This window comes from Symphalangus syndactylus, chromosome 9 (assembly GCF_028878055.3).
Source record: "Symphalangus syndactylus isolate Jambi chromosome 9, NHGRI_mSymSyn1-v2.1_pri, whole genome shotgun sequence".
NCBI lineage: Eukaryota > Metazoa > Chordata > Mammalia > Primates > Hylobatidae > Symphalangus > Symphalangus syndactylus.
Window position 1 is genome coordinate 16,408,478 of NC_072431.2, and position 19,552 is coordinate 16,428,029.

The 19,552-nt window shown below is 36.9% G+C and overlaps 1 protein-coding gene across 5 annotated transcripts in view; it reads right to left on the reverse strand.

Moving 5' to 3' along the window:
* The window catches only part of TTC6 (tetratricopeptide repeat domain 6), a 256,504-nt gene that overhangs the window by 15,252 nt on the left and 221,700 nt on the right, over positions 1 to 19,552 (reverse strand). For 3 of the 5 annotated variants that reach the window (XM_063645902.1, XM_063645901.1, XM_055291487.2), the window contains 6 exons: positions 18,565 to 18,678; positions 14,941 to 15,060; positions 9,746 to 9,819; positions 3,465 to 3,675; positions 1,077 to 1,229; positions 58 to 228 (listed from right to left, as the gene is read on the reverse strand). In XM_063645902.1, the coding sequence (XP_063501972.1) occupies positions 58 to 228; positions 1,077 to 1,229; positions 3,465 to 3,675; positions 9,746 to 9,819; positions 14,941 to 15,060; positions 18,565 to 18,678 (843 nt within the window). Of the gene's footprint in view, positions 1 to 57; positions 229 to 1,076; positions 1,230 to 3,258; positions 3,337 to 3,464; positions 3,676 to 9,745; positions 9,820 to 14,940; positions 15,061 to 18,564; positions 18,679 to 19,552 lie in introns of those variants that run through there. The other 2 variants (XR_010122452.1, XM_063645903.1) reach the window with 2 other exon arrangements.

Sequence of the window (19,552 nt, forward strand, 5' to 3'; positions counted from 1 at the left end):
TATAATAAAGAAAGCATTTCATGTCAAAAAGAAAGCGTTAAGTAAAACTCACATTACCTGGGAAAACTGCCTGTGGTGAAAGTAGATATTTCCTGCATTAAAGTAAGCCAGCGAGTACTTGGGGTTTAGAGAAATTGCATCTTGGTAGTCTTTCATTGCATCCTGTTTGTGGCCCATAAACTCATGAATCACCCCACGATTTGTTAAGAATTCTGCTGTAGTATTGATCTGCAGTATAATATTACGATTATTTAACATCGGGGAATAGTATTTACCTCTGATGTCATGTCTGCCAAAATGAACATTAGGGAATCTACTTGTGGGAAATGAGTAATTTTATAGTGCATGTAAAACCCCAGTAGAACAAATATTTTGAGAAAGGAGTTGGTATGAAGTTGGTTTAGTGTCAACACTTTGTTGATTTGGTTGCAATTAAACAAATAATCTTAGTGTTTTTTCACTCAGTTCCTTTCCAAGGAATAGATGAAGTGGAAAAGCTTATCTGTTTAGCTGTTAAGCTAGAGAAGAAATTAAATTGAATAGTTAACAGGCTTATTTGTCCTATGCAGTAGCAATTATCTTTCAGTTCTTTCCTTTTTCTCATCTCAAACACTACAACATCTGCCCAAATCTACAGAATCAAAACCCAAAAGCTAGAAGTAAAGAAGAGTTTCTGTCAGTGCATTCAACATGAGATTTTTACTTGTCATTTCACTACAGGAAGATTCTGGGGATTTACATTGTTCTCTCTTTAGTTCCTTCAAACCTAGAACATTATTTTATGTTATGCATTCACTTTGTATTACAAAATAATATTGATGTCCCATGAAAGTATAAAGTGTATTTACTGAAAGCAATCAACATTTATCAGGACTTTGGGGTTTTAGTGCATTTAGGTTATAAAATTGGCAAGCCATAACTCTTTACCCTAGGGATCACTTGGGTTAAAATAAAATACAAAACATTATTTTCTCCATAAGTTGCTTTAAAAAGCTAACAGAGAACTTCCTACTTGAACCTATTCATTGACAGTGTTAATTTATGCTAATAATAATATAATCTAAGATGGTTTTTACCTTCATGGCAGCATTAATATCCTGCATTGCAGCAAAATTATTACCCATCTGAAGACAGACCACAGCTCTTCCTTCATAGGCTAGGTAGTTCTTTGGATCAATATCTATGGCAATGGTAAAGTGGTTCCAAGCTTTCTGGAATTTTCCTTGGGCCTAAAATAATTTTCCAATTACACGAAGTAGGAAATAGTCCATAACATAACAAACGTTTATGATTCTGACTCAATCAAATAAAACCTTTAGTAAGCATATATTTATGCCATGCTAAATCTAAGTTCTTTCAAAGCAGAAAGTAGGCATACTGAATGCATACTGTGGCTGCATTCAGTTGACTAATTACCTCTGAGTATTTATGATGAAATTTTAATTAATTAAAATAAATTTAACTTCAGAGTCATCTCCTGTACCTATCCTGGACAACATAAAATCATAGCCACCATGTGAAACGCCAGTGGTTTTTACCAACACAGAAAAATTCACATTGAGCTGCACACACATAAGGAGGGATTGTATTTATTTGGTTGGCACTGAATCTCCAGTAATAGATAATATATACATAATATACATAATAAAATATGTATTGAATAATAAATGAATAAACTAATGGTGTAAAACATATTCTGATAAATCATGCCAGCATCTGGAGTTTTAGGATCACTATACGTATTCCATGGAAAATACATGTAAATCTGCCAACCTTCTGTTTATACCAACTGGAAAAGAAAGAAAAAGGTCAGGAGAGGGGCATCGTTAACAGAACGATGTCAGGGTGCCTCCTAGAGAAGACCAGCTGGCAACTAAATGCCTCCACAGGAAGGCAGTGAGTTAATAAATTCAGTACAGTCTTGAGTCTGTCTTTTTTTCTGTTGGGCTAAAAAAACCCATCTTGCCAGATCTCGGAAGCTGACTCACTTTAACCAAGCTGAGCCTAGGGACTCTCATATAAAAGTAAAAAGAAATACAACTGTTAAGGGAACAAGACCCTGTTTCCTGACCATCAAATCTTCTCTCTCTGGGTAAACCATTTGTAAATCCACACTGTCAACACAAGCTCATTTAATAAACAAGGAATCAGGCAAATTGAGATTAGATTATTAGGATATTAAATAGCAAACTGCCTCACAGTAAGATCTCTGTCATCTGCTCCAGACCACATCTGTTGTGCTCATTTCTATATTTCTAGTGCTAGGCAAATAGTAAGGGAATCTGTAAGTATTTGTTGAACAAACTGTTGCTCTTTCCCCAGACAGAACTCAGATGGGCCTAACTCTCCTTTTGCAGTCCTCCTTCCTAACTCAATTCTTTACACTGCTGTGCTTTTCAATTCTTTTTCAGGTTGCTATACACCCAGTGAGATCTTCATAAAATGCAAATTTGATGTCACTTCTCCTATTAATGCAATTCACATTTTTAACTGGACCATAAGGTCTTTAACTCCAACCTCATTTCATGCCCTGCTCCCTTTGACCATAACATTCCATTCCCTTGGGCCCTCTTGTCTCTTTCTTACAAGACTTTCTGATGGGCCGGTTCCACTCTACGGAACACTGTATCCTAGCCACGGCCCCCGCTTTCACACCTCAACATTGTTAATTTCTCAAAAAAGCTTTCTCTCACCTCTCAAAGAAAGCTAGGTTATTTTTCTACAAGTTATACTAAAACTCATCCTTTTCCTTTATTATACTTATCATGATTATCATCAATTATTCATACGATTAATTGTTTGATGACTATCTCTCCACTGGGTAGTAAACTCTGCAAGAAGAAGGAAGTATAATCTTGTTCATTGCTGTATCCCTAGGCCTAGAGCAGTTTCCGTTCTATATTTAGTGCTCAGTTAATGTCTGCTGAATGCAATGAATGACGATAATCTTAACACATTTCACTGGATTGCAGTCAGCTCTAGCTGCCTTGGAAATCCCTCTCTTTAAATGGACTTTGCAAATTTCTACTGTGATCCAGTAATGGCTAATTTTCTTCCCTTTAGCTTTCCACTAATTCAATAGGACAAAACCTGTGGGGCCTAGGTATATAAGCTAGTAAAATAAATGTTACCCGGGTTCTTATAGATGAATTTCATCAGGCAAATTTTAAAAGTTGTTTGTAAGTGAGGAGGAAGGTAGGGAGGGGTGCAGACATAAAGGAAGCTCAGGTTCAAAAGATTTTCATCTAACCAGCCTACCAGCTCCCCAGGCTGATCCAGATTCAGGCAGTCTCTCTCTAACTAACTAAACCCCTGCTCCCACTGCTACTCTGGAACCTAAAAGTAAAGAAAAGGTAAATGTTCATAACCAAAGAAATAACATATACTCCCATTGCCAGGAAAGAGCCAAATATATTCTTTCTCCCCAAAAGATGCTTTTAATGCTCAAAATGTTGCTATATTACCTGCAAATTATAGCAAAAACTAATTCTGGCTTTTATGCATGCTGGATTAATATGCAGTGCTTTCAGAAAGTCTTTCTGTGCTTGCCTGGTGGCTTCATCATGACCGTATTCCATGTAAGAATTTCCCCGTCCAACATAAGCATCCAGAAAACATGGGTTAATTTTAAGAGCCCGGGTAAAGAAATTAACAGCTTCTTCAAACTCATTAATTCTGCAAATAAATAAAAATATTGATGCCTTCTGGTGAACTGATGCATTCTGGTCACATATACAATGTTTTCCTGTAACTGACTTTTCCATAAAGATTTGAATTGTGTCATTAAAAAATCTCCATTTCTATTATCCATTGTAGGAGGTAGGCACATAAGTCCATAGGACCTAAGGAAGTGTGACAGGTCCTTTGAAGATTTTGGTAAAAAGGAAAGACGGCAAGAAAGGGTCATTTTCATAGCAGAATATGATGGGATGATATTCTGGATCTTTTTCAAGTTATTAAAGTCCACATGGCATTCTTAAATCTGTTTTTAACAGGTATCAATTACCAGTGTAGAAAAACATATGCTACTATTGATGAAATGTACTTTCAAAATTAGATTAAACTTATTTATATGTATTTAATATTTCCTTATACAATGAAAACAGCCAGATTTTCATCACATGGGAGTCCTTACATCAGATCTCCTATAAAGGCAGCCCATTTCACTGTGGACACCAGGAGAGGAGGGGAGAGAATTTTATTTATCAACTTGTAAATGTATTTGGCTAAATGATAACTCTCTCTGTCCTCCCTAATTACTCTCTTGTGGGGGAGGTTAAGGCTGTTAAAGGCATCAAATATTTGTTCATGGGCATATAAAGTCACTTCTCCATTTCATATGCATATCTAATAATACTATTGAATTTCAATTAACATGGAGAGAGTCTAGGATTTTTGAAAATGGAATGGAATAAGGAAACTAGCAACTAGCACTGTTTACTTACCAGGTACTGTGCTAAATACTTAAAATATGGTATTTCCTTTAATACTTCCAACAATTCTGTAAGCTAGTTATAATTATCTACATTTTACAGATGAAAGGAAAATTATGGCACAGAAAAGTTTGCACACAGGTAATGGCATAGTAACTAACAACATACTATGTTTGCACAGAGAAAATATCTGAGATTCAGGTAAGCCTTACTCCAAAATCCATGCTTTTCCACACAGCCACCTCTACCACACATTCTGCACCTATTATATACCTGTGGTTGGTGCACAAGAACCAGTGAGCTGGTATCTCAACAAGGTAGCCAGAAGAAAGTCTTGGAGTTTAGATTTGAGCCTGAACATGCAAATTAATATTAATTTTTCAAGGTTGTTATGAGGATCAGATAAGAACATGTGAAGAACACCTAGCACAGAAACCTTCACCCAATAAAGATTATATCTTCCTTCCATTCTCTTCATTACTTCTCAAACAGGTTTCAAATTTTAATAAGATGTATCACTACTTTGCCCACTTTTCCTTTATCAAATACATGGAACCCAGGATAAACTGTTCCAGAAATTGTCATCTTCTAGAGGTTACTCAAGAGTATCTCTTAAACCAGTGATTCCCAAACTACCCCTTTCTTCACGAAAGTTGCCCCAGATTGCACCTACACTATCATTTACTAAATATTTTCTTTTAAGTCAACTCACTTTTTTTACTTAACTAAATTTATTTTTAAAAGCAAATTAATTTAAATACTGTAAGTTGAAAAATTATCTCATGCCATAAATAAAATAAGCTAAAATGATAAGCTTGGAGCTGGATACTTTGTCCTGCAGAAAACAGCCTGAGTGCTGCACCATCGATTACAAACAAAGTTTTTAAAGACTAGCTCTGGCCAGGCACCTGTAATCACAGCACTTTGGGAGGCCGAGGTGGGTGGATCACGAGGTCAGGAGTTCGAGACCAGCCTGGCCAACATGGTGACACCCCGTCTCTACTAAAAATACAAAAATTAGCCAAGCGTGGTGGCAGGCCCCTGTAGTCCCAGCTACTGGGGAGGCTAAGACAGGAGAATCACTTGAAACTGGAAGGCGGAGGTTGCAATGAGCTGAGATCGTGCCACTGCACTCCAGCCTGGGCAACAAAAGCAAAACTCCGTCTCAAAAAAAAAAAAGGAAGAAGACTAGCTCTTAGCTGAGACATTCTCCTTGACGTGTTCAGAAGGTTTGAGAAAGAAATCCTTTTGAAACTGAAAGGCAATTCAGTTTCTCACAATGTGATACAGTATTTTTTTAATGCTTGTCCAGGCCATGAAAAATAACAGGTACTTGCGATACTTGCTCCATGTTTTCCCAAATGTGGTGCAACAGGTGTTCTTCTAGAAGATCACACAACAATCCACAGTGAAGCATTATGAAAGCTTGCTTCTGACGTTACAAGCAAGCAAAGGTTAACATCCACATATGGGAATCAGATGCCACCTTTTGAGTTACTCAGAAAACACAAGGTCACTTTCCTCAAATAGTATACAATGAAACTGTGCTCTCTTTTCTGATAATTGGCATTATTTAAGAAGTAAAAGTCGGACCGGGCACAGTAGCTCATGTCTTTCATCCCAGCACTTTGGGAGGCCAGGACAGGTGGATCACCTGAGGTCAGGAGTTCAAGACCAGCTTGGCCAACATGGTGAAACCCCCTCTCTACTAAAAGCACAAAAAACTAGCCAGGCATGGTGGTATGCACCTGTAGTCCCGGGTACTTAGGAGGCTGAGTGATGAGAATTGCTTGAACCCGGGAAGCAGAGGTTGCAGTGAGCTGAGATCATGCCATTGTACTCCAGCCTGGGCAACAGAGTAAGACTCCACCTCAAAAGAAAAGAAAAAAGAAAGAAGAAGAAAGAAGAAGAAGAAAGAAGAAAGAAGGGGAAGAAGAAGAAGAAGAAGAAGAAGAAGAAGAAGAAGAAGAAGAAGAAGAAGAAGAAGAAGAAGAAGAAGAGGAAGAGGAAGAGGAAGAGGAAGAGGAAGAGGAAGAGGAAGAGGAAGAAGAAGAAGAAGAAGAAGAAGAAGAAGAAGAAGAAGAAGAAGAAGAAGAAAGAGAAGGAGAAGAAGAGGACAAAGAAGAAGAAGAAGAGGAAGAAGAAGTCCACTTTGCCTTTCCAAGTGTCTTCTCACTGTAGTATAACAATAATTCCTTATCAGTAATAATAGTCATTCTGTGTAAAATGCATTTAGTTGACAGGTTTTGTTGTGTTTAGTATTTCTATCTGTGGCTAGTGAAGCATTTACTTATGATGCATACCTATGATGACCATGTCAATGGACATTTCCAGGGAAATCCCCTTCTGTCATATTCTCCACCAAATTCATTGAAATGCCCCTAGTAATACTGACATCCAAATTGCGTCATACACCCTGGCCCCTCTTACCCAGTGAAATTAAAAATCCTTTGTGAGTACATATTCTAATATATGGTTTATGAAACACAATCTTCCCTTCTGTATAGCCTAACCAATTAGAAAAATGAGGCAGCGAACTGAAGCTCACCACCATGTCATATAAGTTGTGAATTACCAAATGGCAGTGATTGAAGCTATTTTTCTGTACCCATCAAGTTATCAGCACTAATGTTTCATGAGCAGCTGGTCTGTTCAGACCAAGTAAATAGTCGTTAAATCTTAAAGCTGAAAAGAGATCTTGAAAGACAGCTAGCAAGCTCCTCAAAGCCGATAGTGACTAAAATCAAGTCCAGGGAGGTGAAAGTGCTGAAAATCAGAGGCTTCCCAGCCTCCTGCACCAATAGACCAGGAAAAAAAAATGAGCAGATGCCACTGTAGAAATAGTAATTTCATCTCTGAATATGTGTCTGTCTCAGTGTCCTACAGGTTGAAGCCCTTGTTAAGTAACTGCATGGCAGTTAGCCAATGGGAAAATGTGGCAGAATATCTACGTTCTTGTCAGGTTACACACACGTGTAAAAGTATGTTAAATGAATTTTTCTAAAATAAAATGTGTTCGCATAAATCTAGAGCAATGTGATCACTTACTGGAGGTGCATGATTCTACTTACAGTGTTCTGTGAACAAGGGATCGTGTGCTGAGCTTGTCCACTAGGCCACAGACACAAAGGCCCACTGCATTTTCCAAATTAATCACATACGTGACCAGATGTGCCCTACTGAGTTGTACAAATAAATCACAAATCCCTCCCAACTAAAGAATCTGGCTTGAAGAGTAAGACTCAAAAATATTTTATGCCCCAATATGTAAGAATAGTAAAATAAATGTGCTGAAGTAAAAAGTAGATAGGATATATAACTCTGAGTAATCTCCCTCTATGAGATTATTTTTTGAAATATGAAAGTGGTGTTCTCAGTTCTAAAAATTAATTCTACCATAACACTCGTGGTGACTAAATTGGGCAACAAGTAGGATATTCAAGCCTAAGGAATGTTGTCTCCTAGCAACCACAAGAGTGAGAGCCAGAGATATACAAAGGATACTTCAAAAGTCTGCAACCCCACGAGATCAAAGATCAAAGCCTTAAAATTTTAAAATTTATTTATTTAAAGAATTTTTCCAAATGAGAAAATGTTTACTTTCCCTACTGTAAGACATATCAGGAATGAATCCCCATAGTTACAGTCCATGCATCTGTGGTATAAGGTTGTTATAGCTTACGTTGAAAAGCAAAAAATATTTTTCCTGAAATAAATATAACCAATCACTAAACACTCCATATTGTTAAATTCAGCAAAACTTAGAACTCAAAACACGTGCAACTGGGACTCTGAGTTTTCAGAGGTTTACAGTTGATTTAAATTCTACTTTTATTAAAGAACAATAGAGACTCTAGTTGGGTTATGAAAGTTGGTTATTTGGAATTGCAAAGCAGTATCAGCTTAAGGAGGCTCTCCCGTATATACCCAGTGATTACATTTCATAAAAGAGATTGTGAACTGACATATAGAGAAATTTACTGGCTCTAATGGTTGCTAAACATAGGAGTGAGGTAGAGAGTAGTTTTGGAGCCTGTTTTTAGTTTTAACAGAATGCAACGAGCTCGGACACTTTTGGTCTTCACCCACCCACCAAAACAAACACATCAGTCATCGTTATTCCATCTCTTCCTAAGAATGACAATTACTTAAAGAGATAGATTGTACAAAGGTTGCTGGATTAAAATAGACAATGGTATGACCAGGCTTTGCTGTCTGTACAAAATGAAAGGTCTGAGACCAGTTTAGGCCTTTTAACACAAAGACATCTTCAGAAGTTCCAGTTATGTTATTACTCTGCTCATAAAATAAAAAAAAAAAACTTTCAAAGGAAAATGTAGCTGTACTATATAAGTCCTCAAAGAGAAAAGGATGTCAATTTTCTGAATAATTCAAACTGTGTTTTACTCTCTAAACTGGGTATTTATACAGCCTAGTCTACATAATTTGGAACTATTCTAACTTAATCCTCCAAATTAACTGGTATTATTTGTTTCTTAGGGGAAAAAAAGCTATAAACTATTATTTAACCAAATACATTTTATCACATATTAAAATCCTCGCAGGCTGAATCTCTATAATTTTAAAAGCAAAATTACCAAAAGTTAATTTTATGATGTAAAATATATATGTAGAAACATAAACATTATGGCTAGCAAAGTCTATATACCATAATATTATTTCAGAGTATATTTTAAGCTGATTATCTTCTATATTTTAACCTTATGTGTTTTCATCTCTTCTTCTATAACTTATTTTTATAATAAACCCAGGAAGAAGTAATTTTGCTTTAAGTATTGTGTTTTTTATAGATATTTGCTGGTGTTTTTTTACTTAGTATTAGATTTAGTTATGTTTTAAATGCAAAATTATCTTAAAAATGCATAATTTTTAAAAATCACCCTTTCTTCCAGGAAAGAGACTTTATAATAGTCCCACTTTATGAACAAAATAAATTATTTTATGCTTAGATATTTCGAGCTATGCATAATTTTATTCTATATATTGCCACGATCCTTTCCCAGCACCTATGCTTGGATCAGATGAACTCTGCCCAATGCCATGATGGAAGCATTTGCCTGCTAATTTGTGTAAAACAGTCTATTAGAAGGCAGAAGGGTGCTGAGGAACACTACGAGTGGTTCCCGTGTCTACATAGGGAACTCTTTGTGTCCCTCCCCATCTTTGTACTCTATCACATTCACAATTTCTCCCAGTTTCTTCCATTCTCTCCTGGCTTGTTTATGGGGTGATAATTAGATAAGTCTGATGGTCCTGCTTGATTCCACTTTGACATCAATTGCACTCCATACCTGTGATGGCACATGGCAGTGGCATGCCAAAGGCTCCCGTTAGTCTGGCTTATCAGTGCAGCTTGCTTAAAATCCTGAAATAATGTTATAAGCTTTTGTTAATTTGCAATATTATTTTATGTGCTATCTTAAACTTCCTTCTAACTGTGATTCCACAATGACACAAGCATTAAGATATACATCTTCCTAAACACATGTGACACAAGCATTAAAATACACATCTTTCAAAAACTTTATATTTTCCTTGTAGTATCACATCAAATAAGAACAGATGAAACAAAGGAAACCTATTATTGTAGACTCCCTCAGAATCTTGTACTGCTGGTCTCTACTCAAGAATGGGGATTTTTTCCTATGGTTTTGACCTGCAATGGGTAATGAGGTATCTATCTCATTTACTTTCTTTCTATTGTTTATTCCCAGTGAACTCCTCTGGAGACTTCTCTATCTAGACAGAAAACGAAATGCACGGGGAGAGAACCTTTGATGTTATATGACTATAGGACAAACAGGCAGCCAGGTTGGGGAAAGGGTCTGTGTGGATGAGCTGGGGCTGCTCCTGCCTTTGGAATCCACACTTCTGGTGAGAAATTGCCTCTTGTCATGGATCCATAAGCTCTCCTACAAGGGAGAAATGGAAACTCTAATCCCCAGATCTGAAGTTAGGGAAGTCAGCTGGGAAGGATCCCAGTGGCCCCTAGGAAGAGGCTGTTTCAAAGCACTGGAAGGGCTAAGTCCACAAGAGATCCTGCCACGGTAGCCCAGAGCTCTTTCCTTTATCAGGCCCCAGGGATGGTGTCTGAAGCTCATGGCTTTTCAAAGTCCTACAGAAATATTTGAGGCCTAAAGTAAAATAAGAACATCGCTAAATTTAAATTAAGAAAATATTTAAATATATAACGGCAAAACAAAATATTATATCACGTCAACTGCATGATATTTACACATATGCAGTTTTATATATGAGATGTAGATTGATTTTACTGATTGCTATAATATAGGAAGGGCTTCTGAAAGAGTCCTGAATCTATGAAGGAATGAAAATAGCACTGCTTTTTCCCCAGAAGACTGCTTCAGCAGGAATCTTCCCGGACAGTATTGGTTGTGATTTCACTTGATCAAGCAGAGCAGTGGGGAATATTACACTCTTCTGTGGAGTGGCAAAAGGAAATCCCTCCAGGCTTCCTTCCTGGAAGCCAGACATCAGAAATCTGCAGCCCCAAAGGACACTACCCAGCCAGAAAGGAGCTAATCAAAGCCCGCACTCTCCCTCCCCCTCCCCCTCCTCCTCCCTTCCACAAACCCTCCCTGGCTATGTCAGAGGGAAGAGGCTGTCTTTGAAGGGTAGGATAAATTTTCTGCTGTTATTGGAGGTGGAAGAGGGAGTAGTAAGGTTAATCTGAGCACTCAGAGATCCTGCTGGAGGATGCAGTATTAGTCACAGACCAATCTGTAGATGTGAACACCCCACATTGATTCAAGAAGCATATTTGATACCCAATGGAACTATTTGGAAGAAAATTTTTTAATTATTGTCTGATCAAATATAATCTAATAAAATGCTTCCAGACATCTCTCTAGGAGGATTTTTTTTTTTTTTTTTGCTAAAATTAAGGCAAACTTACAAGTGTAAGTGAGCTTTATTACAAACATTCCCATTAATTTTGGAAGTTTCAAGGATGACCATGTAATTTAAAAGGCTAAAACAAATTTAGTTTTGCAATCAGATGAAACTTACAAAAGTGAACTTGACTCTATATATATAATCATTATTATACTACATGGTAATTAGGCAGTAATTATCAACAATAGACATAAAAGATGACTATTAGCATTACTTGGAAAAAAGTTAGCCACTGTTATTTAATATTATAATTGTTCTCTTCTGCATTAATTATCTCTCTAATATAAGGATGATAAATAACAAACCATACAGCCACTAATGTGTACCACATAGAATAGAATTTAGCTGTCTCACACTACCACTTCACATGCCTCCCCTTCTCCAGGGGTTGGGGACCCCTGGTATATGAGATGTAGATCGAGATCTCAATCTCGATCTACATCTCAATCTTACATCTCAATCACAACAGGAGGTGGACCACAGGTAAGCATTACTGCCTGAGCTCTGCCTCCTGTCAGATCAGCAGCAGCACTGGATTCTCATAGGAGTGCAAACCCTATAGTGAACCACGCATGTGAGGATCTAGGTTGTGTGCCCCTTATGAGAATCTAATGCCCCATGATCTGAGGTGGAACAGTTTCATCCCGAAACCATCACCCCGCCACCCTGCCCCCTGAATCCCCTGAAAAAATTATCTTCCATGAAACTGGTCCCTGGTACCAAAAAGGTTGGGGACCACTGCTATACACTCATGATAACTTGTTTCTTTTAGTCTCTATTTCATTTCCCTTAAGCTTTGATCCTTGGCTACCCATTTATATTTAAGTTTGAGGCATTCAGATCAAGAATGGCAGTTTGAGGTGCCTGAACATCTCTTCTCTACTATCTGTAACCTTGCAGCATTATATCTTTTTTTATTCCTTTACTATTATCTTGGTAGGTTTTCAAGAGGGAAAAGAGGAAAACAAATGTTCTTAACCCATTAACTTCTGGTTAACTTAGCCATTAACTTCACAAACAATCCCAGTCTAAATGTTTCCTGAACAAAGTGTTCCTATGAAGGGCATACAGCTCTCAACTAACTAATGTTTTCAGCACTCAAGCTAGTCAGCTTCTCTGTTAATCAATCTTTCCCACTAAAATTGTTTTTAAAGATCCCGCCTTCTCTTGGTTTTTTATGCAGACCTCTAATTACTCAGTCTTATATATTTCATTGCTTCTTCCCCGTCCACGTCTTTTTTTAGTTGTTTTAATTAATTTTTTAACTTCACATAGAGAAAAATTGCATTTTTTGCTTTCAATTTGTGTTTCTGTGGTATATCTTTTCCAGCTTTTTGTTGTTACCTATCTATATCACTATATTTAAAATGTGTTTCTGGTTGCCAAAATATAGTTGGCACTTTTACAAAATTCCAGTTGGCCATTTTCATGATTTTCATTGTTGTATTTTGACTATTTCCATTTAATATAACTACTGGTGTGGCTGGATTTTGGCCTACTATTTTATTATTTCTTTTCTGCTGGTTTCCTCCATTTCTGTTCCTCTGCTTCCCCTTCCTAGACTTATTTGGGATTCTTTTAATATTTTTTTATATTCCATTTTAGTTTATCTTCTGCCTTTTTGACTGAAGAGGTCACATTTCAGCAGAAACCTAAATGAAACAAGGGCATGAATCATACACAGATCAGGAGGAAGAATGCTGTATGCATGGGGACTTGCTCGTGTAAAGGTCCTGGGGCAGCAAGAGAGCCCAGCATTTCCAAGGAATAAGGAGAGGCCGGGGTGGCATGACTAGTGGAGAGAAGAGAATGTTTGACAATGAGATCAGAGGTGAGCAGCAGTCATATCAAGTAAGGTCTTGCTTGGTCACAGTCAAGGGTTCAGATTTTATTCTAAGTGTGATGGGAAGCCATCAGAGGGTTTTGAGCAGAGGAAGAACTTGATCTACTTTATATTTTTAAGAGATTTCTCTAGCATCTGTTTAGAGAATAGCATGTAGAGGGGCAAGAGTGGAACCTTAAGCCAGTTGGGAAGCTACTACAGTAGTCCAGGAGAGAGATGATTCAGTTCTGAAACCTGAGTTCTGCTCTTGCCCCAGTACTTACTGGTTGAAAGGAAGATAGCAGTGGCAATTATGAGAAATGATTTAACTCAAAATATGCTTTAGTGGTAGAGCTGACTGGACTTGCTAATGGGTCAGATGTGGGGTGTGAGGAAAGAAGGGACAAGAATGACTCTCCCTAGACCATCAGCTCCTCAAAGGCTGGAACTCTGTCTCATTTATCTCCATGTATTAACGCCAGCGCCTTGCCTGAAAGACGATAGAATTCGGAATCGAGTGAGTTCTGAGTTCAGATCTTACTGTGGGAAGACCTTATTTAACCTCTTTTGAATACCAGTTTCTTTCTCTGTAAGTTACAATTATAAATTGGGCAGCATTGTTGAGGACCCGGTGTGTAGCAACTGTGCAATAGTTGTTTAGTGGTTGCTTAGTACTAAATAAATCTTTATTCAGAGGATAACATGGGCCCTGCATTTAATTCTCTAACAGCTGCAGTCCCTTGTTCCCCACCTCCATCATCTCACTCTGTCCACCTCAACACTGTTGCTCATCGTTTTCTTGCCTACTACAAACAGCGAGGTTCTTTACTTCCATCTACCTGAGGGTATACCTAGCGATACAGCTCAAAAATAGTTTTAATATATCAAAAAGCTTAAAGCTATTCAAACATTGGGATTACATTTATTCATAGTGTAAACTTCCTCAAAAGTAAATGATTACGTTGGACAGAATCTCAAAAAAATGACTCCAGAAATAGAAAAATAATCATCCTGGGAGGTGAAAAGAACAGGAGGCACTCCACTCCATAATGTTATGTTGCAGTTCCTCAGAAACAAAGAGGCAAAACTGTTATTATTTAACTATACATCTCAAATTGCTATTTAATTTTTACCTCCTGTTTCTTAATCCAAGAGTTACAAACAGACAATAAAAATAAAAAGTTAAAAATGAGAATGATGAATTTTATTTAATTATTCTTTAATGAAATACATTTTAAACTACCTGTTTCGTTTGAAAACCTTGCCTATACTTTTTTCTAGTATGATTCTGAATGCCTGTCACCACTCACTTTAAAGCCTGTTACCAGTATCCCATTCTGAGCAACTATTTCCTGCCCTGTTTGAAACAGATTTATTTTGCTGTATTTGCAAAGGAAAAAGAGGAAAATTTTGAGAAAGTTACCACTAAACAGCAGAGTACACGTTACAGGAATCATTTTATTTACTAAGTAACTTGAGTTTTGTCTGTACTCCCTTAAGAGAAGTGATGGTCTCAATCAAATTAGAAATGTTTAAAAATGTATTGGCTGTTTATCTGTAATCCAAACAAAGCAAAAATATACATTTTTTCAAAGAGTCTATTAGTCATTTCAAGTATTTTCATTGAATTCTTGCTAAAGTTGAGCTACCACTCATTAATATTGCCAGTTGATAATAATAAAATCTTGTTCACTAGTTCTCAGAAGTCAATGTGCAAAATCAAGTGGGTTACACAACAGGAAGGCTTACCTCTAGTGCAAAGCCATACTGGTCTAGTTCTACGTAGATGAGTCCACGATTAAGGAAGGTATTTAGTTTCACAGTTTCTGTAGCATCAAGAAGCAGCACAATTCCATAATCTGTTAATGCCTAAAAATAATCATTTGTAACATAGATTCAACTTTTCAGAGCCTGAATTCATTGGCTATGGACAAATGTATTTATGTCCAAACTAGGCCCAATGGTTAGTTCCTCAATTTGTTTTATAATTTATGGCCAAAATAATCATGTTAGATTTAAAGGGTACCCTTAGGTAAAAAGTATGATGGACATTGATACTTTTCAATAAGCAGTGCACACTGTGCTTGCATTTCATGTTTTACCTGCGAGTCACCCTATACATTTTCATTGCTGTACGGGCTGGAAGAGAGGGACTCTGCAGTCTGCCTCGACTCGGTAGTTTCATCAAATGACTGTTGCTGTGATTACCATTAAAAATGTAATTTCTTTTTAGTGTTGTATTGTTTTCCTTGCTGAAATCTAAGCTCTGTGAGGCCAGAGCTTATCCATTTTGCTCACTGTTTTAAGCCCAGTCACAAGAATCAAGCCTGCACATAGCATGCATTCAATAAATTTGTATCCAATGAAAAAATCATGAATCAATGAAAATAGATCTTAATAAAACTAACAAATAAGCACTTGTAGGAAAGCTACCTCAAAATATTTTGATGAATATATTCATTTTTTAAAAGACACATAGTGTAATCTGAGAATCAACTCAGACCCTTCTCCATTACTTTTACCTTTTTGGGTTTTTTTTACATTCACTGACTAAACAAGATTTTACTGGTTTCTACTCTGTACCAGGTGCTAGAAGCATCCTAAACTTGGGTTGGAGCTGAATCTCCTCAATCATTTTCCTACTGAACATTCTGTCCAAAAGAGCCATATGGCCTGATAAGAAAAGGGTTAAGTCTTATTATGCCTGTAGCATCTGCCAACTGAAAACGACAAACAGCATTTTATATTTGCTCATTTGCTCTCCTCTGGTGTTTCCTAATGTTGCATGCTCAAGTGTCTTTAAAAAATGTGCAATTAAAGATCCTATAGGTAAGTTGTGGCATAATTAAAAATAAAAATTGCCAGGACTATAAAAAATAATCAGTAGTATTTGTCAAAAAAGAAAAAACCAAACCTAGAATATTAGCCACAAATTGTCTAACATTATTCTTTTACTAAGTCACATTATGTGAAACCAGTATGATGCCTTGGAGATCCACTAAGCAGCTGAATCTGCAACACAGGAGGAAATAAAAACTGGGAAATAAGATTTCGTAAAGGTCAATGAGGGTAAGGGGTAGGGATGGGAGCACACAGGTTTTGACTAAGAGGAGGGCTTAGGGCCTTGGCCTCTCCTGGATTTGTGCCATGCCTCTGTTATCATTACTAGCTCCTCGATTTGGAGAAAATTACTTAACACTAAGCCTTAGATTCCTCATCTGCAAAATTGGGGTGTTAAAAATTAATCATATTGTTGTAAGGATCTACTTAAAAATATTTTGATTGTATGTCAGTGAAGCATTTAGCTTAGTTCCTGTCATACAATAAGCCCTAAATAAGTGGTAACTGTTCAGTATTTTTATTAATATAAAGTGTTAGAACTAGAATTCATCTTTCCTTAGTTTTTATGAAACTATATCTTTGGAGAATGCCTAAGTGCATTTTCTGCAGAAAGTTACTTCCTTTTTCTCAGGCTACGGATGGCAGGAATGCTGAGAAACAGGTGGAGGGAGACAGCAAGGGAGGAGGACACACTGCTTAATGCCATCCAGTCCACATGCTGGAGGTCAGATGGTTTTACAAAGCCACCTAAACACTGTTAAGCCAGAAGCAAACAAATCTGTGGACACCAATACAGGTCACTAACTCTCTCTGTGAGACTGGGATGGGTTTTCGAACCTCTCCCTACTTCCATTTCCTCATCTGTAAAGTGAGCAGATTGGATGAAATGCTTCAGAGCCCTGGCAGCTCTGAAATCACCAATATTTTATTATCGTAATTCAGTTTTACTCGATTTAGGTAGTTTTGCATTTTCTTAATTAACAGGGCACTGGCTATTTTGCATATCTGAGATAACAAAACAATGGGTGTTCCCTCCTCGCCCCAGCCCATTGTTTTCCTATTCAGCGTTACCTTTCCGGCAGGAATGGGGTTGGGGAGGGAATCCTCAAAGGCCCCTGTTGTGCAGGTCACTCTAATAAATGATCTTTCAGTCAGCTCCTAGCATCTTAACAATCCCCTTGTTAAAAATTAGCTATTCATTTATCAACATTTCTGGAGGAAACCTGATAATCTGGTTACCAGGAATTTTACTTCCTCTTAGGTAGAGACAATGTTTCTCAACTTCCCTTCTAAAGCTTGTACATTTCTAAATTACTAAGTGTTTTAAACAGATTTCTAAAGCTTGTACATTTCTAAATTACTAAATGTTTTAAACAGATTCCACTGTCCACGTTTCACAGAATGGAAAGTGTGTGAACACAGAACAGCGAGAAGGTGACCTAGCCTTTTAAAAGAATGAGTCATTTACTATGGGCATGGGCAGGAATAAGGAGAGGGAGACAAGTAACAGAGAAAGGATGGGACACTATACTGAAAGACCACAAGACTAGCTGCTCCCCGGTGAGGAATCCTCACTGAAAAGGGACCAAACCGACAAGAGAGAAGAGAGTAGGTAAAATTACAAAATATAAACAAGAGTTTGCACAGGTAGATGCTGGATCAAGACAAATGGAAAAAAAGGTTTGCTGCAGCCCCCAGGCCTTCAAAATATGGGCCAAACCTGGTCACTGGTCCCTGGAGCTGAAAACCATCACTCCATCCTCCCTGCTACATGTGTGGTCGGAGGACCAAACAAAAGAATGCCTACACAAACTGCTCTAGCTAATATTAAAATTTTGAAGCCACAATATTGCTAGTGATTGCTACCGCTTTAAAAATTCTGCACTTTGGGAGGCCGAGGCAGGCGGATCACAAGGTCAGGAGATTGAGACCATTCTGGCTAACATGGTGAAACCCTGTCTCTACTAAAAATATAAAAAATTAGCAGGGCGTGGTGGGGGGTGCCTGTAGTCCCAGCTACTCAGGAGGCTGAGGCAGGAGAATGGCGTGAACCTGGGAGGCCGAGATCACGCCACTGCACTCCAGCCTGGGCAGCAAAGCGAGACTCCATCTCAAAAAAAAAAAAAAAAAATTCTGCATATGGTAGAAACATTTATTCAAATGACAATTATGTAATGTATTTAATTTATAAATCCCTTTAAATGCTTCTATAAGCATTATCAACTTAATTTTTCATTTGACTTCTTTCAGAAATTATGTAAGAAAATTTGGTGAGCACCAACAAAGAAATTAAATATTCTTTGAAACGGTTCTTTGGTTTCTTAAGTTTTATATGTGTGTATTTCCCAGCAATTCGTTTTGAAAATTCTAGCAGAAGTAATAAGAAAATACTTTATAAATGCCTTAAATGAGTTTACAAATGCTTTAACGTATTGTTTATTAAATGTTTATTGATTGAAATCAACAAGCTATTAAATGCATGTTATTTATTCAACACTTTAAACACATTGTTTACTAAAATGGTCATCTTACCATTTGAAGTTCCCTTATCTTGGTGTAACATAACGCTCTGTTATAAAATGCTATATAATTATTTTTGTCCATGCTGATAGCTGTAGTTAAATCTGTAACTGCTAGCTTATAAGTCTAAAAAGAAAAAAGTAATTACGTGAGAAAGGAGAATCATAATGGACTGAAATTTAATCACAAAATAAATTCTTGTTTCTATCAGAGTTTTTGAAACACTCATTTAACCATTCTTTGTATCATCTGTGAAAATTAAGACATTGAAGCTAATCTTTCACAGAGTTAATTAAGAAAATCTCCTGGTAGAAATTATCATTATAGTTTCTCTTACCTGCAAACAAAATTAAACATATCAACAGCTTTAATTTAGGCAAATATCTCATCACCAATGTTGGTATATGGCAAGGTGAAAATCATACTTCTAGATAAAATAAAATAAAGCCACCCATATTAATGCAGCAAACATTCACCAGTGCTTGCTTGCTTCTGTCACTCTGACTGTCATTTCACATAATCGTCATGTTTTCTACCCACGTTCTCTTTTGCTTCCTCTTTGATTCTTCTCTGATACCTTATATCATCCACTTCTATAGATAGTAATTTTTATAGAATTAACATATAATGCAAGGTCTTACCTTTGCTTTAAGGTATTATTTGCAAAATATTTCATATAAAATAGCTACAAAGAAAGATCAGAAAAGTAGAGAGAAATAAAGTATTCAGTGCAGTATCACATATCAATGGTGCCACTCACACGTTTTAACCCAGTAACTTCTGTTTAAGAACCAATCATAAACCCAAGCAGCAATTTTGTTCTCAGTTGTATATAACTATATTATTTTAAACAGTACAATAGTAAAAATTTTTAAAACAATCAAAAAGTTCAACAATAAAGCAATTTAAAATAAATTATGGTGGAATATTATGCAGTCAGCAAAATATTATCTTCAAAGATTAAGCGTAAAAAGCAGGGCACCACACAAGTTATATAAGT